This window comes from Bubalus kerabau, chromosome 5 (assembly GCF_029407905.1).
Source record: "Bubalus kerabau isolate K-KA32 ecotype Philippines breed swamp buffalo chromosome 5, PCC_UOA_SB_1v2, whole genome shotgun sequence".
Classification (NCBI taxonomy): domain Eukaryota; kingdom Metazoa; phylum Chordata; class Mammalia; order Artiodactyla; family Bovidae; genus Bubalus; species Bubalus kerabau.
This window is the reverse complement of record NC_073628.1, coordinates 8,761,645-8,778,261: the sequence shown is the minus strand read 5'-3', so window position 1 is coordinate 8,778,261 and position 16,617 is coordinate 8,761,645. Positions and strand designations below refer to the sequence as shown.

Here is a 16,617-nt window from a genome sequence, read left to right as displayed (position 1 = left end):
TCAGTCTTTTCCAATGAGTCAACTCTTCGCATGAGGTGGCCAAAGACAGTAGTGAACCAGATACAGGCTCTGCTCCGGTTAGTGCCAGGTGGTCAGGCCAGAAATTAAACAAGAGACCTAACTATGAATGGAGGGAGGAGTCAAGAATGCCGCCTAGGTTTCTGGCTTATGTGATTGGCTAGCTACAGATGTTACTCACGAAGATAGGCTGCTTTGGAGGCGGGGCATATCCGAAAGCAACGCCCCTCTGTGCCCCGCCCACCGGCGGTAGGATGGCGTCGATTGGCTGTTTCGAGGAAGGCGCCAAAAACTGACAAGGGCGGTGGGCGGTGTTTCCTTACGTCACTTCCCAGGGACTTCCGGGTCGCTGTTTTCCCAGGCCCCTACCACTCCGGAACTTCCGGCCAGGGCCGCCATTTTGACTTCGCGACCTTGGACTCCGGCTGCGCGTTATCTCCAGTCTACTCCGTGCCGTAATGTCTGTGCTGACTCCACTGCTGTTGAGGGGCCTAACAGGCCCTGCCCGGCGGCTCCCAGTGCCGCGTGCCCAGATACATTCCAAGCCGCCGCGGGAGCAGCTCGGGACCATGGTGAGGAGGGGGGCGGGAAGGGCATGGGAGATGCTGCAGGCGGGACTGAGGGTCCCGCGGCAGGTTGGGGGCCTGCCGAGTCTGGTGCGCTGCACCTCGCGGCTCACAGCGTAAAGCGGAGCAGCTGTGCTGGTTTGGGCGTCTGGAGAGCGACAGTCTGCCCCAGGGTCTCAGGTCAGACCACGTCAGTGCTGCCCTGTCACTTCTTTGCTATGCAAGCTTCCTTAGCGCCCCCCCACCCCTCCGCTCTGAGCCTATTTACACATCAGCTCATTGGGAGATGCCTGCGGGCTGTCAGCACTGTCGTTGTTAGTAATATTTGGGGGTGGGGAAGAGGACCCCAGCAGGCTTTAGTAATTCCCAGAAACGTGGGACAGTTTAACCCTTAATGACTTGCACCTGTTTGGCTCTTCTGCGTTTGCCTCAGGGGCAGTTCTCGGCCTTGAATGCGAGTCTTCAGAATCCAGGTTAGTGGGCTTCCATTTAGGCGAAGAGCCCAGAGAGCGCTGCGGCGGCGGAGGAAAGAATTGTGACTGTAACTGCAGCCGAGTGCCTGCTGTGTGCCAGGCACTCCTGTGTGCCAGGCACTCCTGTGTGCCAGGCAGTGTAAGACTGCCGCACTGGCCTCCTGTGTGCCAGGCACTCCTGTGTGCCAGGCAGTGTAAGACTGCCGCACTGGCCTCCTGTGTGCCAGGCACTCCTGTGTGCCAGGCAGTGTAAGACTGCCGCACTGGCCTCCTGTGTGCCAGGCACTCCTGTGTGCCAGGCAGTGTAAGACTGCCGCACTGGCCTCCTGTGTGCCAGGCACTCCTGTGTGCCAGGCAGTGTAAGACTGCCGCACTGGCCTCCTGTGTGCCAGGCACTCCTGTGTGCCAGGCAGTGTAAGACTGCCGCACTGGCCTCCTGTGTGCCAGGCACTCCTGTGTGCCAGGCAGTGTAAGACTGCCGCACTGGCCTCCTGTGTGCCAGGCACTCCTGTGTGCCAGGCAGTGTAAGACTGCCGCACTGGCCTCCTGCAGTCCTCCCAGTCACCCCTAGAGAGGGCCGCTATCTTCATTTCCTGGCTGAGAGAGCTGAAATTTAGGAGCAGTGTACACCGATTCAGTGGACGTGAACTTGGGCAAGGTCCAGGAGATGGTGAGGGAAGCCTGGCAGGCTGCTGTCCATGGGGTCGCGAAGAGTTGGACACCACTTGGCTCCTGAACAACAAAAACAATTGACTTGTCAAGTCACACCTCCAGTGGCACAGAAGGAATTTGAACTGAAGTATGACTCCAAGTCGTGCTGTGGCCTTCCTTAACTGCTTTGGGGGATATGCAAGTGGCTGTAAAAAGTCTTAGCTCTAGCCCCAAAAGTTGGGTAGGGAGAGGTTTTTAAGACAAGGAAGGAGAGGTGTATTTTGGAGTTTGTGGTCTGTGCAAAGTTCCTGGTGCGAAACAGGCCAGCTTCAAAGCAAGATTAGATCCTTGTCCCTCTCCCTTCACCTGGTAACCTGGGCTGACCCCTGCCGCCATATCTGATCCTTTACCTTAAGACCTAGAGTGGCCTCCCCTGGAGCCTGAATCTTGATTCCTGGAGCGAGTTCTCTGCCGTCTGGGAAGATTGCTCGGGCTCTGAGGAGCTCGAGGGAAACCTTACTCTGGGGGTTCCTTTTCTCTTGTGCTCTGTGTAGGATCTCGCCATTGGGCTCACCTCCTGCTTCCTGTGTTTCCTCCTGCCTTCCGGCTGGGTCCTGTCACACCTGGAGAACTACAAGAAGCGGGAGTGATGGGAGCTGTCCTCTCCCTCGCCCCGAGACCTGACCACCCCGGCCTTTCCTGATCATGTCTGCTGCATTCCTGGCCAGCCTCCCCTGGACCATGTCCTTCTGTTACAGTGACCTCTTCTGCAATCGTGACATCTTGATTTCTCCACGGTGACATCCTGGGACCACATGTATCTGTTTATAAGGCCCTGCTCAGTAGGGCCTCCCTTGCAACAATAAAGTCTATTTAAAGCGTGCTTCAAGGGGAATCCCCTGGTGGTCCAGTGGTTAGGACGCTGCGCTTTCATAGCGGGTGGGGTTGGGGGTTCAATCCCTCATTGGGGAACTAAGATCCGCAAGCTGCACGGTGTGGCCAAAAAATAATAAAATTAGTAATAAACCCCGCTTCAGAAACTCACCATGCCTTCAGCCTGGGCTCCTGCCTCCGTCCTTGAGTTGAGGATGGTGTCGGGTGGGGTGTGGAGAAGAGGGCCTGGCCGGCTGCAGAGCTCTGCTGGCCCCCTGCGCTCTGGTAGGTCACGTGTGCTCAGCCTTGCTCCTTGATGCCTGAGAGAGGTGCTTCCGTTGCATGCTTTCCTTTCTGGCTTCGGTGGAAGACACATCCCGTTGTGGGCAGGCAGCCTTTCTTGCTCCCCCTCTAGCTCCCTTGGTTGTGCCAAGCCGGAGACTGTCTCAGTGTCTCTCCCAGCGGGGCCAGCTCTGCAGCTGGAAGCCCCTTCTCGGTGGCGCTAGCCGTCCTTGTCCTCTGTCCCTGGGCTCCGGCCGTTTCCCAGGTGCTCGTTGCCCTTCCTGGGTGCTGCTGGGCCGGGTTACAGTATCTTGCGTTGTTAGGTCACCCTGGGGCCCCTTTTAGCCCCATATCCATAAATGCTTATGCACTGACCGACTTCCTCGTTCTCCCTGCCTGCCTCCGTGTACCTCCCCTCTTTGACTTGGAGAATTTGCTGCTCCTCCATCCATTCCCAGGGTCCGTCCTTCCATGATTCTTCCTGGGGGCATCTCCTTAGCTGGGACAGGTATGTGAAGCGTGCTCCACTGAGCTGGAACTCTGCCTGCCAGTCTCTGAAAGGAAGGCTGTGACCGCTGGATCCACCCCTTTAGTTCTCTTTGCTGGGGTGACATGAATGATTTCTGAGCAGACACAGGCTCAGTGTCCCCTGTGGAGCTGCTGGATGGTGGGCAGAGATGCCAGGTGAAAGTGGAGGGGCTGTGGGTGCTTTAGGCCCTGGGTGTCAGAACGCGCATCTCAACAGCCCCTTCTCAGGGCTCGTTTCCTGATCTATGTTGACAGGAGCTGCAGGGAGACCCTGCTCACCCTCCCTTATTTAGTCTTCCCTGGCCTTTGTGCGTGGTGTCCAGTGATGCCTGGTTGCTGTGGGGAGATTAGGCTGGGAGTCTGTGACACTCAGCTGCCTTGGCTTTCTGTGGTGCTCCACCGCCCTGCCAAGGGTTTGATTTCGGTGTCCCTCATTTTTGTGCCGCTGGATCCCCAGGGGACACAATGGTCCCCGTGGCCCAGGAGGGCTAAGGCCCGAAGCTGTGCATCTTGAACCACTCCTCGGACTGAAGGGCAGCCAGTGGTTACAGGCCAGATCTTCAGGACCCTGGTCTGAGAAAGCCCTTAGGAAGCCCAGCAGCCCTTGCCGCCCTTGTGCTCCTGCACCTGCTGGGTGCAGCAGTGAGCCAAGTGGGAGGGTCATGGACTTGGGGGTGGATGGGAGGGCTTAGGACATGAGCTGTCGTGCTCAGACCCCATCTTCCCCTCGTCCTCAGTGTAGCCCCTGGGCCTTAAATCTGGTCACCGTTCCGTGTCCCTCTCACCGCTAACCAAGTCAGAGGCCCGGGGACCAGTCTATGTAGCGAAAGCAAGGTTCCCTGTGTCCCCAAACAGCGTCTTCTGTGTCTGTCTGTAGATCTCTGTTGGATCCTGAGTCTGGAGGGTGGGTGTCTATCTCCTGGTGTGCACGCAGCAGGTGCGGGCGTGTGGAGGGAAGCTTGCAGTCATGGCAGAGAAGATAACGTCTAGCATAGTGGACCAGGAGTCAGGAGGCCTGGGTCTGAGGCCTGGCTTGGCCATTTACCACTTGACCAAGTCAAGCCTCTCTGGGTGTCAGTTTTCATGACTCTGAAGTGAAGGTGGTGATATGGCAGGAAGGAAAGTATCCTTCCCAAAATGTCCATGCCCTAATCCCTGCACCCTTGTGACTATGTTACCGTCATGGCAAAAGTGTGATGAAAATCAGGCATGCCGAAGTGGGAGATAACCCCGTAGGCTGAGTGTAGTCACACGGGTCCTTCAGGTGGACAGGCAGAGATGCCCCTGTGGACTCTGCCTGCCTTGGGGCTTTGAAGATGGAGAAGGTGGGCTGTGTTCCAAGGAACACAGTGGCCTCCAGAAGCTGGGAAGAGTTCTCCGTTTACAGCCAGCAGGGACACAGGACCTCAGACCCAGAGCTGCAAGGCAGCTAACAGCCTGCGTGAGTGGGAAGCAGACCCTCCTTCAGAACCCCTGTACGGGAGCACAGCCTACAGATAACCTTGATTTCAGTCTGATGAAACCCATCCCAGACCTCTGACCTCTCACACTGCAGAACTAAACATTTGCGTTGTTCTAACCCACTAACTGGTGACTAGTTAACAACTGCAGTAAGGAGCCATGGATCCTTCTGGTCCTGTGTGGCTGGATCCTCTGCAGACTTGAGGTGAATTTCAATGTGAGACATCTGCAGGAGGCAGGTGTCCGAACAAGCACGGGTGGTGAGTCAGATGGGTGGTGCAAGTCAGAGGGTGGGGGCTTCTCTCTACACAGCCTCTGCCTCTGCTCACTTTCTGCCTTAGGTGGTGTGAACCCTGCAGACAAGTAACTTACCCGGCAGCCCGCGCTCAGCCTCATCAGCCTGGCTGCGCCATCAAAGCCTCGCTAGACCATAACTTTGGAGCTGGCTGCTGGTGGACGGTTGTACATTCCTGCAGTGGCATCTCCAGAGGTCCATTTCTGGGCTGGGCATGCCACTACTCTTCCCACCCGGGCAGCTGCCTGACCCCTAAGCCTGTCTTGGAAAGGATCGCCGGGGCCTCATCTTCCGCCCACCTTGAGGCTTTCTCCTGCCCACGATCCCTCTGTGAGGATTGCGGCTTTCCCACGGCCTGTGCCACGGCCTCTTGCCTGGCCCCCTTCCCTGAGAAGCTGGGCGGGCCTGGAAGCCACGTGGCTCTCTAGGGCCTCTGTACTGTCCTAAAACTCTTCGTCTGTGGGTGAGGTCACAGAGTCCTGGGTTCTGCATGGGGTCTTTTCTCCCTCCAGTGGAGAGAATGCTATGGTCATGGATGTCTTGTCTGGACGCATCCTGAGCCTGTGAAGAGGCATCTATGCCAGGTCGGGTCTATGGAACATAAAGTCCTAGGCTGCTGCCCATCACCTTTGTGACTTTCCAGCAGCAGCCTAAACCCAAGCAGCAGTGCTGCCTGTTCCGTGATAGGCCTCCGCAGGCGGGCCCAGCAGTGTATGACCATTCATTTCTGGGTTTGTAAATTGGAAAGCAAAGGTGAACGTCTGGAGCTGGTGATTCCTGGCAAATATGCTATTGGGTTTTAGATGCTTCAGGATAGAGAAAACCCGAAAATGGTAAAAAGTAGCAGGAGAGATGGAATGAGGGTAAGAGAATAGTTATCACCAAATGGACATGGAAAAGAGCAGGGCAAAAGTTGACCATCCTGGGACTGGATTAAAAGCCAAAGCTCCCCCCTGCCTGACAAGTGGGGGAGGGTGGGCAGCAGGCAGGAGAGCCCCTCAATTCCACACCCTGCATACACTGAGGGTGCAGATCCGTTCTCTGAGCCCCAGACCCTTGTGTTGAGGGAGACATTTACTTGGCGTTGGCAGCATGGCCGAAGTCCAGCACTGGACCACAAACGGGATTCCTTCTCACCCTCCAGAGCAACTGTATTCTCTGTCCCCACATGAATCCCAATCCAGCTCCGCTTTGTATGCTCCCCACCTCCCCAGACTCCCTAGTCAAAGTAAGGAGTGGGGGTAAAGGTGGAGTTGTCTTACAGCTATTTTCAAGATTTTGTAAAGCCAAAATAGAAATCATGCTTTTGTCATCAACTGCTCGGGCACCCCACTCCAGTACTCTTGCCTGGAAATCCCACGGACGGAGGAGCCTGGTGGGCTGCAGTCCATGGGGTCACTAAGAGTCAGACACGACTGAGTGACTTTCACTTTTCACTCTCATGCATTGGAGAAGGATGGCAACCCACTCCAGTGTTCTTGACTGGAGAATCCCAGGGACGGGGGAGCCTGGTGGGCCGCCGTCTGTGGGGTTGCACAGAGTCGGACACGACTGACGCGACTCAGCTGCAGCAGCTCCTCATTTGGTAATACCAGTGCTGAGGGCTTCCCAGGTTGCTCAGCAGCAAAGAATCCACCTGCCAGCAGAGAAGACGCAGGAGACCCGCGCTTGATCCCCGAGTCGGAAAGGTCCCCTGGAGGAGAAAATGGCAACCCACTCCGGTATCCTCGCCTGAAGAATCCCATGGACAGAGGAGCCTGGCGGGATGCAGTCCACAGGGTCGCAGAGTCGGGCACATCTGAACATGGCATGCACAAGCTACTGACTGAAGGGCTAACTGGCAGCTCCAGATTGCATTGGCAAAATTGGGAAAAGGAATGAACGTTTGGTGTACTGTGTGTGTGTGCGCTAAGTGGCTTTAGTCATGCCTGACTGTGACTCTATGGGTGATAGACATCCTGCCAGGCTCCTCTGTCCATGGGATTCTCCAGGCAAGGATACTGGAGTGGGTTGCTATTTCCTCCTCCAGAGGATTTTCCCGACCCAGGGATCGACCTGCACCTCCTGCATCTCCTGCATTTCAGGCAGGTTCTTTCCCTCTAGTGTCACCCGAGAAGCCCAGTTTGGTAGGAATGGGATCCAAATGGGTAGCCCCTTTGCTTCCTTGAATCTGGAAGCAAACACTAGGATCGGTGACCTAGGAAATAGTAATTTGCAATGTTGCTGGGCACAGACTTGGCATGTGGAGCGTTGCTGTGAGCGCGCCACTGTGGGCGGTGTGCTGAGCCCAGGCACCAGCGTCCCTGCCCCAGGACTGGATGTAGCTCATGAATATATTCATCCTATTCTGCACCTGTATTATCATGAACGGAGGGATCTGACTGGGGCTCAGACACGGCCTCCTCAAGTGCTAAGAGACCACTGTCATATCACGGAAAAGGCCCTCCATAGTGAAAGGCAAAAAACCAGTACCCCTGAAGGTGACTTCTCTAAATAACTGCATCTTCAGCATCCAAGGCCTTGACACTTTTTAAGTTTTTAGATAATTCACAGGTGATTTTAACAGATTACACAGAAAGATCCTGTGTATCCTTTACCCACTTTCCCCCACTGATAACATCTTTCGTTTGAAGCTACAGTACAGCATATTCCAGGATCTCCATATATATTCAAGATAAAGAATACTTCTATCTCCACAAGGATACTCCTGTTTCATTTTTATAACCACATCCACTTCCCTCCTGCCCCTTACTCAACCCTTGGGAACCACTAATCTGGTTTTCATTGGTTTAACTTCTATCTTAAAAAATCCTAATTTTCTCATAACCACAAGGGCAGGGAGTCCAAAGTTAGGTCGACCCCGAGGGACATGGTCTCTAGGTCAGAAGCAGGACACCAAAGCCCGCTCGGAACCGAAGCTCGGTGGAGGGGGGCGGTGAATTCCCAGAGCTCGGATATTAGCAGAATTCCCGGTCTCCTTGGCTAGGTGATCCTCATTGCATTGGCCTGTCTGGAGTTCTGGAGCCCGCAGCGGGAATTGCCTTCCGTGATTTGAATTTCATTTTCCTGCTTATCTCAATAATACAATCCGCGTTTCAAACTCTAGTGAAAGGAAAACTCAAGTAGCCCCAGGAAGCTCTTATCACCAACCGGCACATTGGGAGCCTGGGAAGATGGAGCCGAGCAAGTGTGCGGGAGGAGGGCGGGCGGGGATTGCCTTCACTTGCCCCGGCTTCCGCCGCTGCAGAACGCGACTGCGAGCCCCTCGGGTGACTACGCCCGAGGGGATCCCGTTGCTAGGGGCGTTACCAAGGAGGGGCCTCGAGGAGGAGCTGTCTTCCGGGGGGAGGCCAACTAGTAACCCGGAAGCGGTCGGCAGTGCGGTGCTGTTTAAAGATGGCGGCGGAGGAACCTCAGCAGCAGAAGCAGGAGCCGCTTGGCAGCGACTCCGAAGGTACCGACCAGGGGAGAGCCGCCCGGCCTGGGCTAGCGGGGGCGATTCCGGATGGCCGGTTCCCGAGAAAACCAGGGCTGGGGCGGCTGGCGGCGAAGTGAGCGGAGGGCCGCCTCCGCCGCCTCCCCTCCCCCTCACAATGGAAGGAGCCGCCGCCGCGACCCCTGGCCGGGCGGGCGGCGGGAGAGAAAGCGGGGCGGGCTCCGGTCCGCGACTCTTCCCTGTCGCGCGCTCCTGGGGCGGGGCCTAGGCCGCTCCGCCCTCCCACCCCCCGCCCAGCCCCCTCCCCGCCGGGCGTCCGGCTCCCGGGTCCCCGGCTCTCCCGCCCCGGACCTGGCACTCAGGCCCGGGCCTAGTTCGGCCCCGTCTAGTCCGCTTCCTCCAGAGCGGCCCGAGCCCGGGAGGGCGTCGAATTACGCCGGGCTGCGGAGCACAAAGGACTGGGCGGGCCGCTGGGGATGCTGCGGGCGGCCCGAGGTTGTGAGCGGCCGCAGGTGTGTGCCCCTGAGGGCAGCGCCCTTCGTTTCCGGTAGAGCCCCCTCTCCTAGCCTCGCAGCCCCTTGCTTCCTGTCTCGGCATAGTTTCCTTAGACCCCTGAAGAGTTGGACCTCTCAAAACTACTCACCCTCTTTTCACCCCTGAGTTAGAAACTGGGGACTGAGGAGGTCACTAGGGTTGGGAGGGATAGCCCAGTTGCAGTGCAGTGTAGGGGGTGGGTGGAGGCCCAGCTGAGGCCCCGGGCTGTTCAAGATCAAAAGGATTGGCCTTAAAAGTCATTCAGCACACAGATCCCCTTCTAAAAAACTGAGCTTTGGGGGACCTAGACCCTCCCCCTCCCCCCCCCCCACCCCCCAAGGGACTTGTTTAGGATCATGTAAGTTAAGAAAGAACCAGAGCCAAGATTCAGGTCTCCTGGCTCCTCACCAGTGGCTGCTTGGCATGGGGCCCACAGGGTGGACCCGCCCAACTCAGTGATGAGTATTGAATTACGCCTCTTAAGATACCACCTCCTCACTGCATCACAGTAAAGGGGGGAAGGTGGTGGTATCTGTCTCGGTTCACAGCTGACCATGAGCCTCTGCAGTGATGTGCCAGAGGAGTTATTGTGGCGAAGAGCCCAGGCTTTGCAATTAGACAAACCTGGGTTTGACCACAGGTCTCCCTCTTCGTGACTTGGGGCAGATGATTTCACCTGTCTACATTTTTGTTCTTTGTAAAATGGGCACCATTAAGAATACCCAGGATGGCAGGCGGAGGAATGGTGTGATTGAATAAAGTAAAGCTCTCATCTAGCCGAAGATACTCTGCTTTCTCATCTATCTTTCCTCAAGAGACCTGGCTCAGGGTCCTTCCGGGCTGCTCGGAAGTGATGTTAGAGAGCAAGGGGAGAGGGCTTGTTCAAGCTGGAAGAGTGTACCCTGGGGGGCGATCACCTTGGCCTGCTTATTTTATTTTTCACCATGTATTTCTTTGGCTGTGCCAGGTCTCAGTTATGGCATGTGGGATCTAGTTTCCAGACCAGGGATCAAACCCAGGCCCCTTGCATTGGGAGCTCGGAGCCTTAGCCACTGGACCTCCAGGGAAGTCCCTGGCCTTCTCCCTTTAAAGATGAGAAAACTCATGCCCAGGAAGTGGAAGGACTTTGCCAAGATCCCACAGTTGGGGTGGAGCAGGGCATGACGCATGCTTCCAGATTGCACGTCTGCTCTCCTGGCCCATTCTTTTCCTCAGCCCAGCTTCCTGGAGTGGGGAGAGCCAGGGCCCACTGTAATTCTTGGCCTTCCTTCTTCCAGGTGTTAACTGTCTTGCTTATGATGAAGCCATCATGGCTCAGCAGGACCGAATTCAGCAAGAGGTGAGTGGCTGTGGCCAGTGGCCTTACTTTGGGGATACATTGGTTGGACTGAGGCCTACCGCTTGTGTCTCCTCCAGAAGCTCCCCGTCCCCAGGCTGAGCTGGTACTAGATGCCTTTGTGGGGGGATGTGTGGCCCCTGTGCCCGGCAACTCTCAGCTAGATGTTTGGGCTGACAGGTGTGGGTCACTCCATTTGCCTGTCAGAACGTGATGGCTTCCCCACCCCGCAGATTGCTGTGCAGAACCCGCTGGTCTCGGAGCGGCTGGAGCTCTCTGTCCTATACAAAGAGTATGCTGAGGATGACAACATCTATCAACAGAAGATCAAGGTGGGAGCCTGGCCAAGGGCGCAGGAAGAGCCCTCGGGTAGGGGCAGGAGCCTGGCCGCTTTAGACCTGAGCTTGGCTGGGCCTGGCCTCAGAGGGTCAGATGGTGGGAAGCCCTCTGGTCACTGGTTCACAGGTTGGCAGAGTCTGGAACCAAAAAGACCTTGATTCAGATCCTGACGCTGCCACATGGCAGCTGTATCCTCAGCAGCTCCTTCGATGTCTCAGAGCTGTGGAGACCTCAGCTGTGAAATCAGGGTGATGAAAGCAGGGGTGCTTGTGAGGTTGCGGGAGACAGTGCCTGGGGGGCCTGGTGTCGGCTGTGGGAAGCCTGTGGTCTCAGTATTCACGGGGGGTGGGGGGAGCTGGTGGGTGGAGGCTGGCTAGTGGGGGAGGGTGCCAGCGGAGACACAGTCTTGCCCTCTGCTTCCGTGGAGAGGCAGGCAGCACTGGGGAGAGGGGCCCCTGGATCTTCGTGTAAGGCCCTGGTGCCTCCCTTAGAAACTGAGGTAAGTCCCTTAACCACTCACTTCCTTCTCTGTGAGCTGGGGGTTTGAAATGTGACAGTGAGTGTGTGTACACAGTGTCTCCTGGGCACAGCCTGCTGCTGCTGCTAAGTCAATTCAGTCGTGTCCGACTCTGTGCGACCCCATAGACGGCAGCCCACCAGGCTCCGCTGTCCCTGGGATTCTCCAGGCAAGAACACTGGAGTGGGTTGCCATTTCCTTCTCCAATGCATGAAAGGGAAGTCGCTCAGTCGTGCCCGACTCTTAGCGACCCCATGGACTGCAGCCTACCAGGCTCCTCCACCCATGGGATTTTCCAGGCAAGAGTACTGGAGTGGGGTGCCAGTGCCTTCTCTGGGGCACAGCCTGAGGGTTTAGTAAATGCTACTCCTCCCCCCTCTCCCCCAAAGATCAGAGCTGCTTAGAATCTTCCACCTGCAAGGTTGGCCTTTGGGGTTAGCCATTTGAGGGGCCAGGCAGGTAACCCAGGTGACTGGAGGTGGCCAGGTACCGCAGCCCGGCTCCTCCAGTAGCAGGTGGTGGAGCCTCATGGGGCGATTGGGAGCATCTGTGCCTGTCACTCCATCAGTGCTTCCGAGACCAGCCAGAAATGATTTTGTTGTAAAATCTCCAGACTCCTGACAGTTGGCAGCTGATTGACATTTAAAGTGAGCCAGACAGCACGCGTGCAGGCCAGAGCCCGCTGCCTGTGGCCTGTGGGCACCTCTGCCCCTGCTCAGGGTGCTCACGTTTCACCCTGGAGGCCTCTGGAGAGAGGGAGGCCCTGGCTCTGGGGCCCGACAGACCTGACGTGAAGTCCCGGCTTACCCCTCCTGTGTGACCTTGGGCAGCAACAGTGGCCGCCTTGGGGCCTCTGTTGATCTGCCAGCTCTGCGTGGAGAGGCCTGTCTCGTGGGGTGGGCGTGAGGCTTGCAGGAGAGGACGGTGGTCAGGTGTGGAGCCCAGCGCCTGGGAGGCGGTGAGTCCCTCCTCTTCTCCGCGTGGTGGGCTGGCGGGGCTCAAGGCCTGCCTGTCCCACGGGGCCACCCCGGTAAAGTGGACAGGCCACGCCTCTCAGGTTCTTCCCCTGAGTCAGTTGGCAGATGTTCAAGCGTCAGCTCCTAGGAGGAGCCCAAGTGCAGACAGCAGGGCCCGGGCTCCTGAGCCGTGGCTCCTCTGTGAAGTGGGCCCCGGGGGCGCGCGTGGGAGGACAGTGGGCCTGGCACGGGTAAGTGCTCAGAACAGTTCTGGTCGCAGCAGGGACTTGGACTCTTTGTACGCGTTTTATCCCACTTTGACACTTAGGAGCACACCCTGGGGGCCAGGCAGTTGTAGGCTCTGGAGATAGTGATGACTGCAGCTGCCAGGTCACCACGCGGCTCAGAGTGGAAAGGCAGCCGCTACGGCGACTCGCGTGTGCCAGAGGTGGTGAGTGCTGTGGACAAAAGTCAAAAGTGAAGCTGCCCGAGGAGATGGGGGGCGGGGATTTGCAGGTTTACCTAGGGTGGTGTCTGATGAACTGAAAGAAGCCAGCGAGCAAGGTGGGGCAGCCATCTGGGCCGAGCGGGGGGGCGGCCAGCGTGGTGGGAGCAGAGTGGATGGGAGACACAGGGCTTGGATCCGAGAAGGGATTCGGAGGGAGCTGCGTGTTTACTGGGTGTCTGTGGTCACTGGTGCCGCGGTGGGGAGACTGAGCAGTGAGTGAGGTGCAGGCAGGGAGACCGTGTGGAAGCTTTTGCGATGAAACTGGCCCTAGATGGAATTGGACGGGGCAGCCCACGTGAGGAGAGACTGACGCGGGCAGAGTGGCAGGGTCTGCCCTGGGTAGCAGGGGGAGTGAGGGCGGAGTCCGCTCACCTGGGAGGGTTTGACTCCGCAGCTGAAAGGTGGGGAGCTGAGGGAAGGCCCTGAGGTCAGAAGCCGCCTGTTGGCTGGGCGGTTCAGAGGCTGTGCAGCCCAGGCAGTTGAGTGGAGCAGAGCGGGGAGAAGTGGGCGGATGAAGAATTACGTTTAAATCCCAGGAGGTCAGGAGACAGCCAGCGCTGGGGCTGCCCCAGGCCTGAACAGGTTGTGCTCACACAGCAGGGGCTGTGGGTGGTCGTTGGCGTGACTGTCTTCTGGCAGGTGACACACGGGTCTTGAGGAAGGGTGTGTGGTTGGGTGGCGGCCATGACCACCACGGGTAGGTGAGGAGGGGCAGCGTTGAGGTTGGAGGGCATGGAGAGGGTGGGGGAGGAGTGAAGAAGGGGGTTCGCGTCACCACACCTGCGGGTGCAGGGGGATGCTGCTCAGCAACGGTCTGGGGAGAGTGGGTTTGACCCTCGGACTTAGGAGGGCACCTGTGGCCTTCACTAGAGTAGAAGCCGGCTGGGCTTGCGTACCCAGCAGAGAAGAAACGGAGACAGCGGCACAGGCAGCTTCAGGAGCAGTGCTGCCCTGTGGGAGAGCAGAGAGGTGGGGAGGTGGCTGCAAGGGAATTCATGGGGAGCAGAGCATTTGTTTATAGGCAGTGGGGCCAGTTGGTCGGGAAAGAGAAGCTGATGATGGGGAGGGGAGGGCAGACTTCAGGAACGGTGTCCTGAGTCCAAGGGAATGTGGCTCTGGGAGCAGCCTCGGACCTTCCAGGGATGGAGAGCGAGGCCCCGGGAGGCGGGGGACAGGGTGCCGTGGGGATGACGGCTTCTTAGTGGAAGTCCTCAGGGAGCACAGTCCTCGGGAGGATGACTGGCTGGGGGCTTAAGATATGGGGAAAAGGCATGAAATAGGCGTCAGGAGGAAGGGGAGGGTGCTCAGGCCTGGGGAGTGAGGCCTGGTTGCCAGACAGTGCCGAGGGCCAGACCCCCGACTCCTGAGGTTAGATTGAACAGACAGGAGGAACTCCATTGAGCTGGGGAGGAAACTGGGAAAGAGTGAACCAGTACTTGGGAGCAGGCAGAGCAGGGATTAGATGGAGGTGAGGGGGCTGCTTCCCGCCCCAGGCCTGTGCAGCGGGGGCCCCCAGCGCGGCACTGCGTCAGGGATTAGATGGAGGTGAGGGGGCTGCTTCCCGCCCCAGGCCTGTGCAGTGGGGGCCCCCAGCGCGGCACTGCGCTGTGTACACTAACTTGTTTGCCCTGGAGCTCTCAGGGTTTGAAAGGCTATACACTGGAAAAGCTGCATCCGTCAAGGACCCATTCACTTGCCTGGTTTTATGAAACAGTAGCCCTTTAGGCCCAGCAGCATGGCACGCCTAGCGGCTGATGACCACTTTAGTGACTGATGTAACCAATGTGTCTATAATTCATGTTTCTGGGGCTCCCGGCAGCAGGTTGCTAAATGACCCCCATTATTGGAGTCAGTAGCCAAGGACGGCAGGAGGCTGTTGTGGTGTGACCTCTGTTGGGGGTATTTCCTGGGCCTGCCCTCTTTCCACCAGATGTTGATGGGCACGGGGTGGGGTGGGGGCTGCCTCTCCGCAGGACCTCCACAAAAAGTACTCATACATCCGCAAGACCAGGCCTGATGGAAACTGTTTCTATCGCGCTTTCGGATTCTCCCACTTGGAGGCATTGCTGGACGACAGCAAGGAATTGCAGCGGTGAGGAGGCGCGGCGGGGAGGTTCCGTTGGTGGCTGGGGGGTGTGGTTCCCCCTGAGGCCCAGTGATGGCCTGGGCCCTGCCGGGCCTGGTCTGCCGGCCTAGGAGCCCGTGGCGCCCTCTCTCCCGCCCGTCCACAGGTTCAAGGCTGTGTCTGCCAAGAGCAAAGAGGACCTGGTGTCCCAGGGCTTCACCGAGTTCACAATTGAGGATTTCCACAACACGGTGAGGCCAGCTGCCCCACGCGGGGTCGGCCACGGTGGCGGGTGGTGGCCTGGCGGTGGCAGGGGTGACCCGTCTCCCTCCTTGTCTCGCCCTCTGTCCCCCTTGGGCGCAGTTCATGGACCTGATCGAGCAGGTGGAGAAGCGGACCCCCGTGGCTGACCTGCTGGCCTCCTTTAACGACCAGAGCACCTCGGACTACCTGGTGGTCTACCTGCGGCTGCTCACCTCGGGCTATCTGCAGCGTGAGAGCAAGTTCTTCGAGCACTTCATTGAGGGCGGGCGCACCGTCAAGGAGTTCTGCCAGCAGGTGCTGCCCCTCCCCGCCCCTCGGCTGTGGGCCCCTTTTCCCCCGAGCGCCCCCTGAGCCACCCTGTGCCTCAGGAGCTGGAGCCTTCCCTGGGGGGGCCCAGGTAGGGGGGGCCCGAGCACCCCCTGAGCCTCCCTGTGCCGCAGGAGGTGGAGCCCATGTGCAAGGAGAGCGACCACATCCACATCATCGCGCTGGCCCAGGCGCTCAGCGTCTCCATCCAGGTGGAATACATGGACCGCGGCGAGGGCGGCACCACCAACCCCCACGTCTTCCCCGAGGGCTCCGAGCCCAAGGTCTACCTGCTCTACAGGCCCGGACACTACGACATTCTGTACAAGTAGGGCCGCCCGGCCTGCCGCGCTGCCCGCCCACCCCTCTGCCAGGCGCTAGACATGGACAGAGGTTTTCTTGTGGTTGTAAATGGTCATACTTCACTCCCCCACCCCTTCCCTGTCACACGACCTCCCGTGTTTTATTAAAGGGGACGCTGGTGGTGAGCCGCGTGTGTGCGTGTCCCTGCTCGGCTGCTGCCCACCTGGCTGCTCTGTGTCTGGCTGCCCCCTTCCCCTCAGGTGGGTTCCTCTCGGCCTTTCACCTGTCCACCCCCAAACCTCCCCGCCAGGAGCAGTTTTGAGGGGTCTGGGCCTCTCGGGGACCCTTCCTGGTTATTGGGGTTCTGCTTCCTTCCCTTCAGGCCACCATGCCTTCCCTGTTTAGCTGGCCAGGGCTTTCCCTGGGGACCCAGGAGCACCGAAGCTTCTAGCTGCTCCCTCCTGGGCCCTGCCCCGACCCTGCTGTCCTGGCCGGAGCTCCGGCCACCTGCCCTCGATCAGGGCTCTGCGTGGTGGAGTCCTGGGTGGAGAGGGACCACATGATGCTGCATCCTGGCTCAGGGCAGGGGGAGGCGTGGGGGTGCCCCAGGGCACCCCAGCTGGTGCCAGCCAGGTGGGGGAGGGGCAGTCCCCCAGCCTGTGCGTGGTCCCCTGTCCCCAGGTCTAGCCTCAGGTCGAGTGGGGCTCTCCAGGCCACCGTTCTCCCCGCTCTGCTCCCCTCGGCCCCCTGCTCGTGCCTGCTTTGCACCCCCACTGCTTGGGCCACGGTGTCTGCACTGCCTTCCTTTCTGCCTTCACTTCGTCTCTCACCCCTGCCCCCTCCCCGGCACCTGTGGGGTCTCAGCCCCCAGGCTGTGAGCTTCTTGGGGGCAGGCCCTCAATAAAT

At 58.6% G+C, this 16,617-nt stretch overlaps 2 protein-coding genes across 2 annotated transcripts; both read left to right on the top strand.

Moving 5' to 3' along the window:
- The first annotated feature begins 368 nt into the window (after positions 1-368).
- On the top strand, positions 369-2,591 carry LOC129652394 (cytochrome c oxidase subunit 8A, mitochondrial). Its single transcript, XM_055580970.1, has 2 exons — positions 369-590; positions 2,263-2,591. The coding sequence occupies exons 1-2, from the start codon at positions 477-479 to the stop codon at positions 2,356-2,358; spliced, it is 210 nt and encodes a 69-aa protein (XP_055436945.1). The 5' UTR covers positions 369-476; the 3' UTR covers positions 2,359-2,591.
- A 5,870-nt stretch (positions 2,592-8,461) lies between these two features.
- Positions 8,462-15,896, top strand: OTUB1 (OTU deubiquitinase, ubiquitin aldehyde binding 1). The gene is made up of 7 exons (XM_055580968.1): positions 8,462-8,601; positions 10,395-10,456; positions 10,687-10,785; positions 14,747-14,865; positions 15,005-15,089; positions 15,202-15,396; positions 15,543-15,896. Exons 1-7 carry the CDS (start codon positions 8,544-8,546, stop codon positions 15,738-15,740), a joined length of 816 nt encoding a protein of 271 aa, XP_055436943.1. The 5' UTR covers positions 8,462-8,543; the 3' UTR covers positions 15,741-15,896.
- Positions 15,897-16,617: the final 721 nt, after the last annotated feature.

Bases quoted from the DNA above. Each gene is read 5' to 3' on its own strand.
- LOC129652394 (XM_055580970.1), top strand. From the start codon at position 477: ATGTCTGTGCTGACTCCACTGCTGTTGAGGGGCCTAACAGGCCCTGCC. The intron at 591-2,262 runs GTGAGGAGGGGG...TGCTCTGTGTAG, and splicing joins GGGAGCAGCTCGGGACCATG to GATCTCGCCATTGGGCTCAC.
- OTUB1 (XM_055580968.1), top strand. From the start codon at position 8,544: ATGGCGGCGGAGGAACCTCAGCAGCAGAAGCAGGAGCCGCTTGGCAGC. The intron at 15,090-15,201 runs GTGAGGCCAGCT...CCTTGGGCGCAG, and splicing joins TTGAGGATTTCCACAACACG to TTCATGGACCTGATCGAGCA. The intron at 15,397-15,542 runs GTGCTGCCCCTC...CCTGTGCCGCAG, and splicing joins TCAAGGAGTTCTGCCAGCAG to GAGGTGGAGCCCATGTGCAA.